Here is a 19,397-nt window from a genome sequence, read left to right as displayed (position 1 = left end):
ATTTTTCTCACTGGGTTTTGACTCCATCGTACATGTTATTAATGCCTCTAATGTATGCCACATGTACACCTCTGGGCTCCAAGCATCTCTATAAAATCTTCCTAAGGACTGTCATATACCTTTTTTTAAGTCGATGAACATCATTTGTAGGTTTCTCTTCCTATTTCTATACTCATCCAACAATCTCATTATAAAATGAAGGGTAAAGGGTCAAATATGCCCCTAAACTATTCGAAAAGGTCTAGATATACCCTCCGTTTAAAGTTTGGCTCACTCATACCCTCGCCGTCCAACTTTTGGTCTAAATATGCCCTTATGGGCGTTAGTTGGCCTGCTGGACATATCCAGCTCATTTTTCATTTCTTTAAATGCCACATGGAATTGCCATGTTATTTTGACTTTACCACATGACATTTATATGAAAATGGAAAGGGATCAATTATACCCCTAAAAAATTCGAACCGATAAACACCTAATCCGACCCATAAATCAACCCCCTTTTTAAATAAACTACCCGACCCGTTTTCAACAATTTTGTTTAAATTTTTATTTTTTTCGATAAATTCCGAAAAATAGTAATTGATTAATAAAAAATAGGAAAAATATGAAAAAAATATAAAATTAATGCCAAAAATTCACAAATAAATATTGTAACCTTAAATTCAACAATTTCAATAACTTTTTTAAATTTTTATTTTTTTGGGTAAATCCCGAAAATGAGTAATTGATTAATAAAAAATATGAAAAAAATATAAAATTAACGCCAAAAAATCACAAATAAATATAGTAACTTTAAATTCAAAAATTTCAACAATTCTTTTTAATTTTTATTTTTTTTAATAATTTACTCATTTTCGAAATTTGCCGAAAAAATAAAAGTTAAAAAAAAATGTTGAAATTTTTGAATTTAAGGTTACTATATTTGTTTGTGATTTTTTTGCGTTAATTTTATACATTTTTTATTAATCAATTACTCATTTTTGGGATTTATCGAAAAAAAATAAAAATTTAAAAAAATTGTTGAAATTGTTGAATTTAAGGTTACAATATTTATTTGTGAAATTTTGGCGTTAATTTTATATTTTTTTTCATATTTTTCCTATATTTTATTAATCAATTACTAATTTTTGGGATTTATCGAAAAAAATAAAAATTTAAACAAAATTGTTGAAAATGGGTCGGGTAGTTTATTTAAAAAGGGGGTTGATTTATGGGTCGGATTAGGTGTTTATGGGCTCGAATTTTTTAGGGGCATAATTGATCCCTTTCCATTTTCATATAAATGTCATGTGGTAAAGTCAAAATGACATGGCAATTCCATGTGGTATTTAAAAAAATGAAAAATGAGCTGGATATGTCCAGCAGACCTACTAACACCAATAAGGGCATATTTAGACCAAAAGTTGGACGGCGAGGGCATGAGTGAGCCAAACTTTAAACGGAGGATATATCTAAACCTTTTCGAATAGTTTAGGGGCATATTAAACACTTTTCAATAGCCAAGTGTTCATAAGTTCAAGCACAACACGAAATTGAACAATATAGAGAAAACTTAGTTAAGTAAATAAAACTAACAAAGCATCAAGTTCAAAATTAGTATCTTTTACAACTAAATTTTTACTACTTCAACTACAACAACACACAAAATTGAAGAAATCCAGATCTGAATCAGATCCAAAAGTTGATTACTATATAAGTATATCAACATCAAATTCTTTAACATGAACAATCCAAATAAAATTTCTTCTTTTAGATTATTGTAAGCCAAACCTAGATATTCAAGATTGGCTATGTTATTGTGTTTTACCGGAAAAATAAAGTTCATATGCATATATAAGATCCATAGCTCCATCAAATTTTCGATTGGCGACGGATATCTCTGATAAAATTGTTCCCCAAAATCAAGATATTGAAGTTTTTGAAGCCGATGAATATCCAATGGTATGAGACCCACAAATTAATTTTGAAAAAGGTCCAAATATTGCATGTTGAAATAGTTGTATAAGAAAATTGGGAACTTAAATTAAGAAACTAAAATTTTTGAGGTTACAGATGGAACTTGGAGTTTCCACTTCAATGGCAGAAAATTTTTAGTCAAAGAAAAGGATAGAAAAAGGAAAAGGAAAAGAAGCAACCGGCTGAAAAAGAAAAGAAAAAACATAGAAGGGAAATAGAATAAAGAAAAAGAATAATTATATTTTTTATATATAAAAAGTACCATATATGTTACGTGGCCCCACGGGTGCAACACACTGCTTACCATATATTTGGGTGTGACCTTTTAAGGGGCAATATATTCCACTTTTAAAATGTTTAGGGGTGTAATAGGACCCCCGTAAAATATAAGTGTGTAGTTGAAAATTGACTAATAGATTGGGGGTTCATTTGACTATTTTCTCATATTAAAACTAACAACCTGACAATATATTGAGTTTATATTATTACGCAGTGGAAGTAATCAATCAAGGGAAAATTGTATGAAATATCAAACTATTATTTCAAATTAAATGTTATAATCATAGTTTATTTTATTTGTAATTCACAGCAAACATCCCATTTTTTGCCATCTGATTCAGTATACAATTACTCATTCGGTATACAAATGTATAAAATGTGTTTGTGTTTGTATAAAGCGAGAGAAAAGTGTATATACAAATACAAATACATATATTTTTGTCTTATACACTTATAATTATACAAATACAAATCTTATTATACAAATTACAATGTATAAACGAATTTATACAAAGCTGAACAATTTGTATAAAATTGGATGTATATAGCTAATTATACAAATCAAAAGCTCCATAGCAAACATAAAATTTGTTATGGAGCGCAATTATTCAAACTATAATTATAACATACAAATATGATTTTTATGTCTGCTATATGTGAAAGTTGTTCATCAATTAATCACACTAACTCATCTATTTGATTAAAGAAAAATTCTAAAAATAGCTATTTTCCAAATCATGTAAAACACCATCGATTCAAAAATCATTTTAAGAAAAAGCTGTTTTTATAAGTAAAAAAAAAACATGACGATCCTATGAATTTCAAACTAAAAAATGTAAAACTTCATCTCGGACAATAGCAATGACATGTCATATATTCACTTTTTAAAAGTTTAAATTTCGAAAATCACGACAATTATCGATATTATAGACTTATCGAAAAGCCCATCTATATATATCATGGATTTATCGGTAAGCCCAAATAACATCTTTGGCTCTTAGACGTGAGTTCGCTAACCCATAGTGAACATATGGGGCCCAAAGCTCGGTCAAGAGATGTGCTAAGTTGGAAAGAGTCCAAAGATGTTATTTGGGCTTTTCGATAAGTCCATAATATAGATAGATGGGCCCATGAAAGCTCCACTTGGGCTAGTTTAATGGGCCCAAATGATCGAAAGGCCAGGCCAATTCGCAGCTTTCTGGCTCTCTCACCATTTTCTTTCGGAGAAAGTTACGGTTATATATCGTTCATAGTTTATCAATCTGATCGAAATATACACAACATATATATTATAGGTATGCATATTATGTGTATAGTATATGCAAATATAGTTTTAAGTATACACAAGCTATACACTTTGTATGATTGAATGGTTCAGCTCCGTAATTTTTATGGGATAGATCTTTACCAAAGTAGTCTTCCCATGATTATTTTGTTTCTAAAACTAAACAATAAGCATTGATTAAATCGTTAAAATATAACAATATGGCCTCTCATTTCTTATTGGCTTATTGATATAAAAAGAGGTGTTTGACAGAGAATTATACTTGCTTTTTATATGCGCATCCTTTTTTTTCTTAATGAGAAATATGTAATATAATACCTCTAAGAAAGTCAACTTCCTATTACAATTTTGACCAATGTAATGCTTTTCACGTCTCCTATTTGTTTTATATTCTATTTTTTAGACATTTAAATTATATACACACGTGTTTTTTTTTTTATCTATGCTTCATGTCAACCCAAGGAAAAAAAAAACAGAATTTGTATTAGTATATGCACGTTGGTCTCTTTCATTTTATTTTATTCACCTCAATTGAAACTAAAGTGTTGGGAGTAAATTCAATAATGCAGGGCAGGATCAGTTAAAATTCAGGTGTTAAGTCTCGATCAGTCTCACTCGCCCAATTATCATCCTTATTTACTTGAATATAATTATCAAGCTAAGAGTTAAATCTTAATTATAGTACAACCAACTATAGTTATGTTTTACACTTTTCGGTATATTAAAGCACAAATTGATAATCTATATACCTCAAAGCTCACAAGTTAGGGCTAGCTCAAGTGGTTGAGTATCTTTATCATCCACTCGTTAACTGAATGTTCGAGTCACCTACGTTGAAGATGAGTGAAAATGCTATTGATATCAAGGGGTTAAAAAAAAGCTTATAAGTTGTAGTAACTAAAATAACTAACATTGAAAGATTTGAGATAATGTGGGTGACCCGTTTCAACTCATTGTAGGATACCAAACTTTTTATCCAAGATCCAGGTTTTGACAATTTGGTACAGTTTGGGTCAGCTAGAACTAGTTTGGTTGATATTGACTTACAAAACACAAGTAGGCCAACCCAAACCACCATTAATAGGGTAAATTTTATGGATAATTATTTTTCTCCCGATAAATAAGATAATCAATTATTATGGAGCAAGGAGTTTCAAATTCTATTGATGAAGCTCTAGAATTATGAGCTAGTGTAATAGGATCACCTTTATTTCTAAAGAGGCTTTACACTCGGGTTGATGTCTACTAAACGAGTGTTAGTGGTTTCCTTAATTTACGTGCTTCTTTATCTAGACTAAAGCTTCCTTGATTCGTGAGATTGGTTGATTGGATGTTTTTGGCCTATAATCCTTCCTAGGAATAAATTTTAGAAAAAATTACTGAAATACACGTCTTATGTTTTCTTTATTTTCAATATCTCTTTCATTTATAAAAATCTTCAAAATCTCTTATTTCTTTAATGTATCCGAGCCGAGCCAGTATTTAATGTATCCGAGCTATATATTATTTATCCGATTTATTTTATAATGTGTCCGAGTTAGTTTTTAATGTACCGAGCTACATATGTAGCCGGTTTATGTTATAAAGTATCCGAGATACTCTTTAATGTATTCGAGCTNGTCAGCTAGAACTAGTTTGGTTGATATTGACTTACAAAACACAAGTAGGCCAACCCAAACCACCATTAATAGGGTAAATTTTATGGATAATTATTTTTCTCCCGATAAATAAGATAATCAATTATTATGGAGCAAGGAGTTTCAAATTCTATTGATGAAGCTCTAGAATTATGAGCTAGTGTAATAGGATCACCTTTATTTCTAAAGAGGCTTTACACTCGGGTTGATGTCTACTAAACGAGTGTTAGTGGTTTCCTTAATTTACGTGCTTCTTTATCTTGACTTAAGCTTCCTTGATTCGTGAGATTGGTTGATTGGATGTTTTTGGCCTATAATCCTTCCTAGGAATAAATTTTAGGAAAAATTACTGAAATACACGACTTATGCTTCTTTTATTTCCAATATCTTCTTCATTTATAAAAACCTTTAAAATCTCTTATTTCTTTAATGTATCTAAGCTGAGCTACATATTAATGTATCCGAGCCAGTATTTACTGTATCCGAGCTATATATTATTTATCCGATTTATTTTATAATGTATCCGAGCTACATATTATGTGTCCGAGCTAGTTTTTACTGTACCGAGCTACATATGTATCTGGTTTATGTTATAAAGTATCCGAGATACTCTTTAATGCATTCGACCTACATATCATGTATCCGGTTTGTGTTACTTTTTAAGGGATTAATATAATTACAAACGAAAGAGGGATAGATTGTAATTTCATATTAAAACTATGTCATTCCTAAAATTTATCCAAACTATGACGATAGATAAATGCGTGATTAGTTCCACAAATCTCAATAATAAATGGACAATGGCTAGTTTTCAAACATGGGGATTAAAAAATGGTCAACTAACAATATTTCTACCCATTAATAATACACCATTATGACTTTTTATTTATTTATTACTATTATTTCGAGTTTAACAACCATTTTGAAAAAGTTTTTCAATTATTTCCTCAACCAAACAACTCTAGAGAAAAGTTTCTTTATGCAAAAACTGAAATCACCTCTGTAATTAGTTTTTAAACATTTGAAATAAGTGAAAAAATTATTTCTGATGATGTTAAATTAAAGGTCATGCTAATATTCCACTCTCAAGGATATATGAGAGATTTTAATATTAACATGACCTAATTTCTTATATATGCGGGGCTAGAGACAAATTTATGGTTTTAATTATAAAGATTTGTAGTAATAAATTTATTGTATTGTTGTAGTTATGAATCAAAACCTTATATTCATTAAAAATTTTAATATAAATCTATATGTCGAATACAAATTTTTGAGTTCAGATAAACACATAACAAAAATTCTACATCCACCGAAGCCAAACTTATTACATTAATATCTTTCTTACTTACAATTTGTAAAACTAACCTCTATATATTTCAACCCCAAAACAAGTCAGATATTAAAATAATTACGACCTATACTATATGTGAAACCATAAATTCTATAATCTGCAAATTTCTCAAACACGTTTTTTTTGGCATCTTTAACCTTGTCACAATCATCAAAACCCCAAGTCTTTTTTAAAAAAATATATATTTTTGATGAAATAAAATGGAAGCACTAAAAAATACATATTTGTGCTAGGAAGTAGGATATATTTTATGTTTACGCGGATTTGACTCGTTTAAAATTATTGTGAACTCCAAATACTAATGAAAGTCATAGAAGTTTCCAAAATATGAAACGACTTAATTCATTAGAGTGTTTTGACCACTCAATATTTGCCCTGGTCCTTTTCATACCGTAGATATTTTTTGATTTTCTATTTAGTGTTCGATATCTATATTAAAGTCTAACTAGGACCTCATTTAAGGATAACACTTTTTATCCAAAAAAATTTATACTCAAAGCTCGAATTCGAGTCTCGAGACCTATCTTTTCATACCGTAGATATACATTTAAGTAATTAGGTTAACAATTACTGTCCATTTAGGTTAATTTATTCTCAGTCAATGACTTCATATTTTGGTTATATGTTAATTTGTCGAATTCCAATTTGTCGTCGTTTTTTTACCCTGTCATACTCCAACTAGTTGTGCCATCCTTTTTTATTTTATCTACTATTTATTTTTTCCATCTCAATTTATGTGTTGAATTTTTCTTTTTAACCTTTCTTTGAATATGTCATACTTTTTTATTTAAAAATAATTTTAATTCTCAATGGGATGATTCATGGACACATTTTGGATAAAAAAGTACTGTTTTATTTTATTTAAATTTTGTATTCAATGGAACAATGTCATATAGATTGAAACAACAGAAGTAATACTTTTTCATGTGTGTTAAAAGAAGTCCATATTTGCAAACTAGAGAGACGATATAAGATTGTGTTAACGAAAGGTAACATAAATATCAAGTAAAATAGTTAAAGTGTGTGTAAATTGACCTACTTCCATTTATTAGTTGTTTATCGATAACCTAAGTTTGAGAGAAAAGATAAACTTTTACTTTCGGCAAAATAAATCCTTTTGGGATTGAGAAGAAGAAACCTACGACAGAAAAGCATTTCTCAACCAAAAAAAGAAGAAGTAGATTGACTTTGAAGAAATGTTTTGGAGTGTAAAAATGCCCTCATAATTATTGAAACCTGAACTCTTAATAAGCAAGCCAACATAAAGTGGGATCCAGCTTCAAAGTCAATGCTTCATTGCTTTATTTTATGGCTTTTTTTGATGGAGTGAAATTTTGGTTAATCTTGTAACAATTTAGGTTGTTTTGCACTACTATGAGATGAGTAGAATAGGGGGTGCTTGTTATTTTCACCTAGTGATTTTGGGTTTGAGTATTTTAGAAATAGAAAAATTTTTGATAAAAACACTTTCAGTCTTTCATGTGATTTACGGAACTTTACGCAATACTAGCATGAATATGATCATTAGTCAAATTCTAAAATAAATATCAGAAATAAAATGGAAAACAAAAAAAATATGATACCTATTGGCTACAAATAATATTTTTTTTATATTTATTTACAATGATTTGGTCATTAGTTTTTTGAAATATTGATAAAAATAACATTTATAAGAATATCAAATGATCGATGTGAAATCCATTAAGGTTAACAAATTAGTCTATATTATTATGATGCTCTCGATTGATGATTATAGTTCAACGGACTACTATGATTTATAGGTATTTCAAATTAAATAATGACTTTTAGTAACAATTTTAAAAATTTATCTAAGTAAAACTCACATTCAAATACTACTTTGAATTTCAAATTGTCCTTTATTTTCAACTTGAAAGTTGACAATCCACCCAACTACTTGTACAACACCCCTCCCAATATCTTCACCTTTGTCAACTTTTACTTTTCTTTTTCCGTTTTAAAATCCATTTTCTTCTCCTCGATATACGTTACATTATTATTACATCACTCATTTTTTTGCTTTTTCTTTCCTTTTAAAGACAATTTAAACCCCCAATGATTCCTAGGTTTGAACTACTACAATTATTTTATTAACAAAAAGATCAACTTGACCAATTAAAGAAAGAAAAAAAAAAGTTACTCTAACTAAAATAAAGATAGTATACGCAAAATCTAACAAGAAATTATGTCTTTCAATTGTTGACAATTTGTACAATTTGTTGAAATGATCCCCCAGTAGATTTGAGAATATTGTGTCTACTCGTTAAGGGCCCTACAATGTTCATTTGGTGTAAGACAATAATTTTTTTAAAATATATTTTTTAATATTCTGTTTTATATTTTGTCAAAACTCACAAGAAGAAATTTTAACAAGAGTACAAAAAACGAAAGTCACCCAAAGATACAAAAGGGAAAGAAGAAAAAAGAATCCCATGTGAGCTGTGACCTAGCTAGCTATACTGTGATTTTGTGTGGTTTTAATTTCAAGTTTGACGAAGACTGAGCATAACAAGACACCAGTAGGTCCTAAAAGACTCGTAAATATTGATTGATCGAGATTTCTTCATTTTTAAATAGTTTAAAACGTAAATTTACGAATGATAAGAGTATGCTTAAGATCAAGTTTTAACGAAGGATAAAGTTATTTAACTTCTCGTATTGAGGGAGAAAATCTAAGTCAATCTACTAATGATAAGGTTATATTTTAGGACCAAACGCAAATGAGGGCCAAAGTTACTCTATTTTCCATAATTCGAAATGGGGACAATGTCATTTTATTTCCCATAGTTGAGGACTTGAGGGATAAATGTGAGCAAATTCACTAATGATAAAGGCATATTTATGATCAAAATTCAAATAGAGGGCAAGGTTATTCTATTTACCATAATCATGGGGCATTTATGACCCTATTTTCATGAATTTAATCGAACTTAACTTTTTGAAACAAAACATGAATATGTATATGCTAAAAAAAATACTTATTGTATTACAATTTATTTGATATTATTTGATCAAACATATATTTAATGAATTTATTTGTTGATGTTTGATTATGGGTCTCGAGAAATAATGAGAAGAACATATTTTTTAGTATGATGAATACGGAAAGGGGTATAAAAATATCCATAAATTATATGAAATTGAATAAATATGTCTTAGTTAGTAGTTTGGTTTTAAAATGTCCCTGTCCTCGATGATTTGGTTCAAAAATATATTTTTTAAATAAATATGTTTTTTCTTTCTTTCTAAAGACATTCTTTTTATTAATCAGAATCTTTTTATAAGAAAATGTTTATCCTACTTCAATTTAAAAATAATCAAAAAATAAAAATATTTTATATATATGACATATATTATCAGTTGAAAAAGTACATAAAGTTATTCTGTTTTCATTGATAAAATGATAATAAGAAAGAAAAAAAACTACTTCCTACATTTATGTTAGTTAAAATGATTTTAAAAGAAAGATAACAAAAATAAAGTTATTTTCAAGGTTATATTTTTATTAGGAATATGATGTGTTTAAAAAGAAAAATTAATATTTTTCACCCATCTAATAATAATAAAGATATTTTAAAATTAAATTATTAGTAGTAAAGATATTTTTTAAGGGAAATTTGTATAAAATAACAAACTATTAATTCAAAATAAATGTTATAACCACAGTTTTATTTAGTTCTAATTCGTAGCAAATACTTTGTCATTCGCCTCTCTCCCCAGAAATCTCGCTCGCCACTCTTTCTCGCATCTCTCACTTTATACAAACATAAATGTATAAATTGTATTTGCGTTTGTATAAAGCGAGAGAAAAATGTATATACAAATACAAATATCTCTTCGTCCTACACACTTATAATTATACAATACAAACCTTCCCATGTCTAGTTCTTTTTTTCCATTTCTTTCTTTCTCGCTTTATACAAACACAAATTATACAAAATACAATGTATAATTGTGTTTGTATAAAGCGAGAGAAAGATTTGATATACAAATACAACAATTTTAACTCGATTAAATTGTATACGAATTCAAATTCTATGCAGATATACTAACACAAAGAACATATAGATATAGAAACACAATTTTCATAAACACAGACACCGGATTTATACAAATTATTGCTATTTATACAAATTAGATGTCTGCGATTTTATATTATCAAATGCTGCCTGCGATTTTAATACAAATTATGTTTGCTATGGAGTACAAATAACAAAATTGTAGTCATATAGCGCTAATATGATTTTTATGTTTGTTAAATCTAAAAATTACTCATTTTTTTTTATCTTAACTATGAACAAAAAAGGATTTTTTTATTTAATTTTACCTAATTTAAGAGTATTTTTTACGTTTTAAAATAATGAGTAAGTAAAAATAAATGCATAAGAGTAGGTTTTAAATATCATATGCCTGTAAAAATAAAAGAGACTTTATGTATACCCCATATGGACTTTTGCATTAAAAGATGTTAAAGAGTCAACTCTACCTCACTGGCTCCAACCTAACTCTCATTTTACCATTCATTAATCTAACGGCTCATTACTTCCTTTTGACTTTCTGCCTCCTTCATCCTCCGTCATCTTCCATTTTCCACCGGTTTACCCGTTAACCGGTCTCCAATACACTAAAAAAAAATACTATAGTCAATGCCCTCTTTTTCTTTCCTACAAAGAAATGAATAATTAACGTGGACACATATCATTGGCTTAATCCTTTAGATGTTGTTTGAAGTTACGGAGTGATCTAAAATAAGTGATAGATACTGGTATGACTATAAATCGTTCTATTAAAAATAAGATAAGTATTTCAATGTTAAATTTTATTAAATATAAAATATACTATAAATTGAGGCAGAGATCATAACTAATTTATATATTAGTGATATCTATAAAAATTTAATCAACTTACAAACGACCCCTTTATAAGCTATAAGGTTAAAGTTTAGTCATTTATATTTAGATCAATAAAGATTGTGATATAATAACAAATTAAAGCTCTTAAATTTGAGATTTAGATATGAAAAAAACTTTTTAGTTAAATATTTTGAATTTTAACAACCATATATATTTTTTGTTTGATTTTTTATGTAGTGTTCGATATTTATATTAGAGTTTAATATATTTAATTAAAAATGACAGAATACTTATCAATCCACCACAATCCTCGTTGTTAATTATAAATAGTATTGATTCTGGTTAATAATCAAAGGTTTCGATTTCAAAATCCAAATATCCGGTCAAAAAAAAAAAAGTCATTTATTAAGATATAAAGGTGCAAAATAAAAGTAGAGAAAAAAAACAAAAGAAAAAAGAGAAAAAGGAGCATCATAAGTTTGACTCTCTCCCTCATTGATTAGAATAAGAATTTCCTCCATTTTCTCTCTCTCTTTTTTATTTCTATATCTTCATTATCTTCTACCCCTCTCATCACTCTTTCCAATCTTCTTCTTCTCTCTGTTCTATGGTTTTCTAAACATGGCTGTAGACTTAATGACCAGTGGTTACAGAACCGATAATTTTTCATCAAAAATGGAGGAAACCGCCGTACAAGAAGCTGCGACCGCCGGACTTCAAAGCGTCGAGAAATTAATCCGATTGTTGTCTCAATCTCATCAAAATCAACATCAACAAAAACCGAATTTTCAAGATTCGTCATCTTCTTCTTTGGGTAATTCCTCTGTTTCTGCAGATTATCAAGCTGTAGCTGATGCTGCTGTAAACAAATTTAAAAAGTTCATTTCTTTACTTGATAAAAACAGAACTGGCCATGCTAGATTCCGCCGAGGCCCAATTAGTTCTCCTTCTCCTCCTCTTCCATCAAAACCACAACAATTACAACAACCCATTAAGAATCAGAACCCCCAAATTGAAGAAATCGAAAAGCCCCAAACTTCAAATACCAAAATCTACTGTCCGACCCCAATTCAAAGATTGCCTCCGTTACCTCATAACCATCTTCAATTAGTGAAAAATGGGTCGATTGAGAGGAAAGAAGCATCAACTACCATCAATTTTGCTTCTCCGTCGCCGGCGACTTCGTTTATGTCATCGTTAACAGGGGAAACAGAGAGCTTACAACAGTCTTTATCTTCTGGGTTTCAAATAACAAATCTTTCTCAGGTTTCATCCGCCGGCCGGCCACCTCTTTCTACTTCTTCATTCAAAAGAAAGTGTAGTTCCATGGACGATACTGCTCTCAAGTGCAGCAGCGCCGGTGGGTCCTCCGGCCGTTGCCACTGCCCAAAGAAAAGGTAAAAATCAACCCCAAGATTCCATTTTTATCACTTTAAATCCATAAATATACAGATCTTTACAAATTTATGTGAATTTTAACTGATTTATTGATAATTTATTCAGAAAATCAAGAGTCAAAAGAGTAGTAAGAGTCCCTGCTATTAGCATGAAAATGGCTGATATTCCACCTGATGATTATTCATGGAGAAAATATGGTCAAAAACCCATCAAGGGTTCTCCTCATCCTAGGTAAATCCTCACTTTTTTCGCTTTCTTGATGAGTTGAACCCATAATTTCATATTTAATTTAAAAGGTGTTTATTATTTGAGCAACCGTATTGATTTTGATTTTGAACTTTTCCAGAGGATATTACAAATGTAGCAGTGTACGAGGATGTCCAGCAAGAAAACATGTAGAAAGAGCATTAGATGATCCAGCGATGTTGATTGTTACATATGAAGGAGAACACAATCATTCCCATTCCATTACAGAAACACCAGGAGCTCATGTTCTTGAATCTTCTTAAATTTTAATGATAATCAACGGCTCAGATCTTCTTTAGAAACATGAAGAGTAAATCAGCACCGTCGATCTAATGGTCAACGCCTACAGAAAAAGAAAAAAAAGAGGCAATATTTGTTTAATTTTTATTCTCTCTATGTATTTGTCGTTGAAATACTTTTGATTATGCGTGGAAAAAATTTGAAAAGAAGATAGAGAGCTCAAATTGTGGATTTGATGGAAATTGAATCATGCAAAACTTTAGTGGGTACTTTTTTTTTTTTTAATTTAATTTAATATACTATACATATCATGTTGGAAGATTTTTTTTTTTTTCTTTGTTTAATTATTTATACACGTTAGGTTGGTTCTAGCAAGGAAGTCCACTTATTCCATCTTCCACTAAAAAACAATTAAAAATAAATTATAGAGTTTTGGCTCCTACCATAATAGTTAGTCAATGGGAATTAAGATTAAAGAATTTAATCAAGTTGGGATTAGTCTAATCAAGAACGTGTCGTAAGTGAGACGTTTGACAAACTTTAAGTAATATATATATATTTATATATATATATATAATTAATGGGAAAATGGGTGGGTGTTACATCAGTTTGGACTTTTTTGAGGTAGTGTTGTTTTTATTATATTATTCAAATGTATGGTCCAGCTAATTGTCTAATAAATTATTTTTGGCTAATTTGGAATAATAATTGAGGGGAAGATGTTGGTTCGAGATAAATCTTTTGAAATTAATATTTGTGGATTGACTCAAGGGACAGATAACGATTTGGGTGGTGTGCGTGGGTCACAACTTGCACAACTTAATGTGTATAAATATTGCAAAGTCAATATGGAAACACTAATAATTGAATACAGACAGAAAAATGTTTGGTTGTTTGATAGATAGTTTTTTGGTGTTTATGCTGATGAATAGAAGAAGTATAAAAAAATTGTGAAATAATTGAGATGCGAGTAAATTGATTTTACAAATAATTTATTTTTAATGGTTTATTGTGTTGGATTCTTCTTTCGTTTCATATTAATTATCTATTTTATTCTCTATATGCCATTTAAGAAGTATATGTTGGATAATTTTACTAATATATCTTTATTTATCAATTAACATACTTCTTTGAGAAGGAAACTTTTGGAACTTATAAAATTGTGTAGGCTTCCAAAAAAATTGTTGGGGTAAAACGGATTTTTTAAAATTAAACTTATATTGGTTTGGTAATTGAGGAGTACTCCCTTCGTTTATATTTACTCGTTTATGTTTGACTTGAGACATTCTTAATTAAAATAGATACAAAATGATAAATTATCTTTTATATTTTCAAATTGAACAAGTAAAGCGGATGACTATTTTTAGTATATTGGACAAATAAAAATGAATGAATAATTAAAGTAATTTGAGATAATTATTTCTAATAAGGTGAACGACTAATATAAAACAAATATAATATGGTTATAAAAATATTTAGTGGATCTTTGACAAATTTGAGGATAAAAAATAGAAAATAGAAATAGTATTTTGTAATAAGATGTAGAAAATGGATCACATGTGGAGAGATGAACGTGCCCTATACCCAAGTAGTAGATAACTTTGTCTGGTCAAATTACGAGAACCCTCCTTTACATGGTACTATTTGGTATCCTATGCTATATTCTTGGATTTTTATATGACTTTTCTCAAATTATGTTCAAAATTAAAAGATAAAAGTCATCTATGTTTTAACTGTTTGAATTAGTTAATTTTAGATGTTTTTAAGTTAAAAAAATATTTTAAAGTTAATGATGGACCCTTTCATTAGGGGTCTCATTTGGTTGAGCCTACACTGATCGTCATACTAGACATATCAAGCACATAAAATACACAATTCAGTAATCAATTATTATTTGATTTAGTCAAAATTTGAGTATTTGACTACATGAAACCATGAAGACTTGAACAATATATAAAAAATTTTAATAACGTAAGATACATTTTTTTTCTTAGGTTATAAGTTAATCCTAACAAGAATGTGTGAAAGTGAAAGTTAATATTGAAAATTTGAGAGTCAGAAATGAGAACAGTATCGATATGTTGGTTAGTCAAATTTGGGCTTTAGTGGTGTCCTCTTTCGTTGTCGGAACTGGCGATGGGTCAATTTTTTTTTTTTTTTAATATCCATAAAATGAATTCAAATATCTGGTTTTTTTGCTACATTGTAAATTGTAATTTTCAAAATTTGACTACTTTGCTATACAATGACGAAGTCAGAAAATTCATTTATATGATAAATAACATTTGACCTATATACATTGTATGATTTATTCGATAAAGAATGTTCAACTGGTACAGAAGCATGGGTTCTTACGGTCTTTGCAATTGGTCTAGTCAATTTGTCAACCAAATTCTTCTACCTTAATTCAACACTTTGAACATGTGTGACATGATGTCATTGCTTTTACTATTTGAATAAATTAGCACATATATAACACAACAGATTCAAACAAGTGATATGAACTAGTTTAATGCTTTAAGAATTAATAACTTCTATTGTTATTAATTTGTTATTCCCAATTGGGCCTCTTACCAGATTCAGTTGCTCTTCATAAAAGTTCTTATTGTAGGCCAATGTTGTAGAAATAGTTTGAAGGGCTTGAAACTGAAACACAAAGCCCATTATCTCTGTATTGAATTTGGTTGAAATGGATCACAAATCAAACAGAAAAAGCCTTCTTAATTGATCTTCTCAGATGTCATTAAGCCCATCTAATTCATAAAATGTAGAATGACAAAGCAGAGCATATGATTCGCTAACGATTCTCATGAAAAATAGCTTTGGATGAATTCAGTAGCTTATATTCGGAAATCAATTGAAAATGCATAGACATTTGATTACAAATTCAGTTCAAATTTCAACTCCGCCTCTTCTAATAGAATGGGTGGGTTGCAACAAAAGTTGATTGTTACAGTCTTACAGGAACAAATATTGACTGGATTCTAATAGAGTTAGTTAGTACTTAGTACAAAAGATTTTATGGTATATAAATATTGAAATCTGGTACTAGTGGCCAAACAGATAACCAAAAATGTCAAAAAGGTAACATGACATCTTTATGTGCAAGATTTAATAATGAAAAGCATTATGGTCCCTCGCCACAACCAAAATAGTGATCCATTCATTGTTGCTTCTTTATGCACGGTCTCAATTTTAAAAAAAACACTCAGTATTGGTTGGTTAATCAAGTTGTGCTAAGAAAAATTTAAAAAATCAAGTTCTTCGTGTGTTTACCTTTTCATATTATGAACCATCTTAATGAAAATTCTGGCTCCGTCACTAATGACAGAAAAAGTAATTTATTGAGACTATATAGTATTTGATGATTTGTTGGGTTTGTTCTCTGTTTTCATTTTCTTAGTTTTGAGACATGATGAATAGTACTATCAAATTTCTAATATTTTTCTTCAGTGTTACAACAGCACAACCACTAAAGGGACAGAGCCAATTGATTTTTGCAGATCAAAGGCTTGCTATAGTATACCCCATTATACAAAAATTCAAGAATATCATCTCTGCTGATCCTCTAGGTATTACAAAAACTTGGGTTGGTCCAAACATATGTAATTATACTGGTTTTTATTGTGAAAGTCCTCCAGACAACAATTCAGCAATTGCTCTTGCTTCTATTGATTTCAATGGCTTTCAACTTAGCGCGTTGACACTTGATGGCTTCCTTGATCAGCTTCCTGATATAGCTATTTTCCATGCTAATTCAAACAATTTTGGTGGGACTCTGTCTCCAAAAATCGCGAATCTTCCCTATCTCTATGAACTTGATATTAGTAACAACCAATTTTTCGGGCCATTTCCTAGTCCAATTTTGGGCATGAATAGCTTAAATATATTGGATATAAGATTCAATTCTTTCACTGGATCAGTCCCACCTCAATTGTACACTAAAGATCAATTAGACGCTCTCTTCATCAACAACAACAATTTCATGCAAATGCTTCCTGATAACATCGCGACCAGCCATGTCACATATCTTACTTTAGCTAACAACAGATTTTTCGGTCCTATCCCACATAGTATTTCCAAAATCTTGTCGAGTTTGTCTGAGATTTTGCTGCTTAACAACTTGTTAAGTGGATGTCTTCCTTACGAGATAGGATTCTTAAACGAAGCAATAGTCTTCGATGCTGGCAATAATAGACTCACCGGTCCACTTCCATTCTCATTAGGGTGTTTGGAAAATGTAGAAATGTTGAATTTTGCTAGAAATCAGATGTATGGAATAGTGCCTGATGTGATTTGTGCCCTGGGGAATTTGGCAAATTTATCGTTATCCGATAACTATTTCACAGGATTTGGGCCAATTTGTTTGAGATTGATAGAAAATGGAGTGCTTGATTTGAGGAATAATTGTATTCCTGGTTTTCCATTTCAAAGATCAATAGCTGAATGTGTTGCATTTTTTGCTTACCCAAGGTACTGTCCTCGTATGGCTACATATACTTATACTCCTTGTTGGCTTTCAAATTTCAAAACACCTCCTCTGGATCTCCCTGAATTGGCTCCTTAGTAAGGGCAACACGGTGTACAAAGCATTCTGTGTTAGCATGGTTCGGGAAAAGCTCCTTAGAAATTGTGGTATTTGATCATATACATACATTTCCCATATTTGCGATCCTTTTGTTTTAACTAAATCAGGCATGTAATTTCAGTTGAACAGAGTGTGATATCTCATAATAATTTGTAATCTCTGTTTATGGAGTATGATTCAGTAGTAAATTTACGTTACTTTTATGTTATGGGAAAGATACTTATATAATATGCTCTTAATTAAATGGCAAAGATGAATAGAGAACAGAAGTCTCATTGAATGATTACTTATGTAGTTAAATTACAGATACCATAATAGATCGAATTGAATTAATTTTGTAACGACCCGTCTGAGGCTGATCTAGCAGAAAATTTATATGTCGGAAAGTTTTCTGGCCCAAATTCTTTCACTATTGACTTACTCATAGCGTTCGTTACAAATTCTGAAGTACTTCCTTCATGTGCATGTCAAGGTATCGCAAGCAAAATTATCATGAAACTAGAGTTTTAGCAAAGCTCAACACAAACACATACTCCAAGAGACATAGGTTCAGTTCATGATATACTGGCAGGTCGCATATTCTACTCTTCTCAAATCACACTCGCGAAATTACGAGGGATATGTTGTGGTTGTAGGATAAAATGTGGGATTGTTTTATCCCGCATTTGTTTATAAGATTTTTGTGTATCTTATCCCACCAACCAGGCAACCACATGAGTAAAGCATGACACAATTTCAGCTCATTGTGCATATATTCTTACATTTAATTAGTAGTACCACCTAATTATAATTCTGGAAAATACTAAAGTGTTTAAACTAAATTATAGTTAATGCACCATCGACCGACTATTGCCATGGCGTTAGTGCAGCGCTGGTGGATGTCCAGCTCTGAACAGTCCATCAGTAACAATAACTTATCATTTTATTATGTATAATTATCAACAGCTTTGTCATACAATCACTCTTTCTTTGTTTTCAATGATTTTATTTAATTTGGTTAGTGGACATATGATATAAACTAGCTAGCAGGAGCTAGAATGTACTTGGCTTTTCCTTAATATATAATATACCCCCTCCGTATCAAATTATATGGCAATCAATAAAAGTAATCTTTGAAGCTAACATATAATAGATTAGTTCAACATGTTATCATATAATATATGTTAACGGTTTACTTCATCTAAAACCTTTATCTTTCTTTTACCCTTAATTAAAAAAAGGCTGAAGAATAAATTTCAAAAATAGCTATATATAATTTGCTTAATTACGTCTCATAATTACATGTTAGGAGGGGAAAGAGACGAGCGAGATTGGGAGAGGGAGTAAAGAGACGAGCAAGCGGGAGGGCAGAGAGAGGTGAGGGACGAATTATATTTGTATATTTGTTGGATAATTGTATATATGTAACTATTATGTGTATGTATCAATGATTATATTTGTATATCCGTGGGATAATTGTATATATGTAATTAGTATGTATCAATGATTATATTTGTATATCCGTGGGATAATTGTATATATGTAATTAGTATGTATCAATGAA

General features: G+C 29.8%; 3 protein-coding genes across 3 annotated transcripts in view; 2 read left to right on the top strand and 1 right to left on the bottom strand.

The window, feature by feature from the left end:
- Positions 1-11,738, bottom strand: part of LOC125857134 (WD40 repeat-containing protein HOS15-like) — a 281,455-nt gene extending 269,717 nt beyond the window's left edge. The window contains exon 1 of the mRNA XM_049536812.1: positions 11,735-11,738. The gene's annotated coding sequence lies outside the window, so the exon portion shown is untranslated. The remainder of the gene's footprint in view (positions 1-11,734) is intronic.
- Positions 11,739-11,841: 103 nt separating this feature from the next.
- Positions 11,842-13,528, top strand: LOC125857146 (probable WRKY transcription factor 7). The gene is made up of 3 exons (XM_049536827.1): positions 11,842-12,779; positions 12,886-13,011; positions 13,127-13,528. The coding sequence occupies exons 1-3, from the start codon at positions 12,004-12,006 to the stop codon at positions 13,287-13,289; spliced, it is 1,065 nt and encodes a 354-aa protein (XP_049392784.1). The 5' UTR covers positions 11,842-12,003; the 3' UTR covers positions 13,290-13,528.
- A 3,119-nt stretch (positions 13,529-16,647) lies between these two features.
- On the top strand, positions 16,648-17,933 carry LOC125857144 (uncharacterized protein At4g06744-like). Its single transcript, XM_049536825.1, has one exon. It carries the CDS (start codon positions 16,679-16,681, stop codon positions 17,831-17,833), a length of 1,155 nt encoding a protein of 384 aa, XP_049392782.1. The 5' UTR covers positions 16,648-16,678; the 3' UTR covers positions 17,834-17,933.
- The last annotated feature ends 1,464 nt before the right edge of the window (positions 17,934-19,397 follow it).

The sequence above is a fragment of the Solanum stenotomum genome, chromosome 2, assembly GCF_019186545.1.
Source record: "Solanum stenotomum isolate F172 chromosome 2, ASM1918654v1, whole genome shotgun sequence".
NCBI classification, from domain to species: Eukaryota; Viridiplantae; Streptophyta; class Magnoliopsida; order Solanales; family Solanaceae; genus Solanum; species Solanum stenotomum.
This window is presented reverse-complemented; position numbering and strand designations above follow the sequence as displayed.

Bases quoted from the DNA above. Each gene is read 5' to 3' on its own strand.
- LOC125857144 (XM_049536825.1), top strand. From the start codon at position 16,679: ATGATGAATAGTACTATCAAATTTCTAATATTTTTCTTCAGTGTTACA.
- LOC125857146 (XM_049536827.1), top strand. From the start codon at position 12,004: ATGGCTGTAGACTTAATGACCAGTGGTTACAGAACCGATAATTTTTCA. The intron at 12,780-12,885 runs GTAAAAATCAAC...TAATTTATTCAG, and splicing joins TGCCACTGCCCAAAGAAAAG to AAAATCAAGAGTCAAAAGAG. The intron at 13,012-13,126 runs GTAAATCCTCAC...GAACTTTTCCAG, and splicing joins AAGGGTTCTCCTCATCCTAG to AGGATATTACAAATGTAGCA.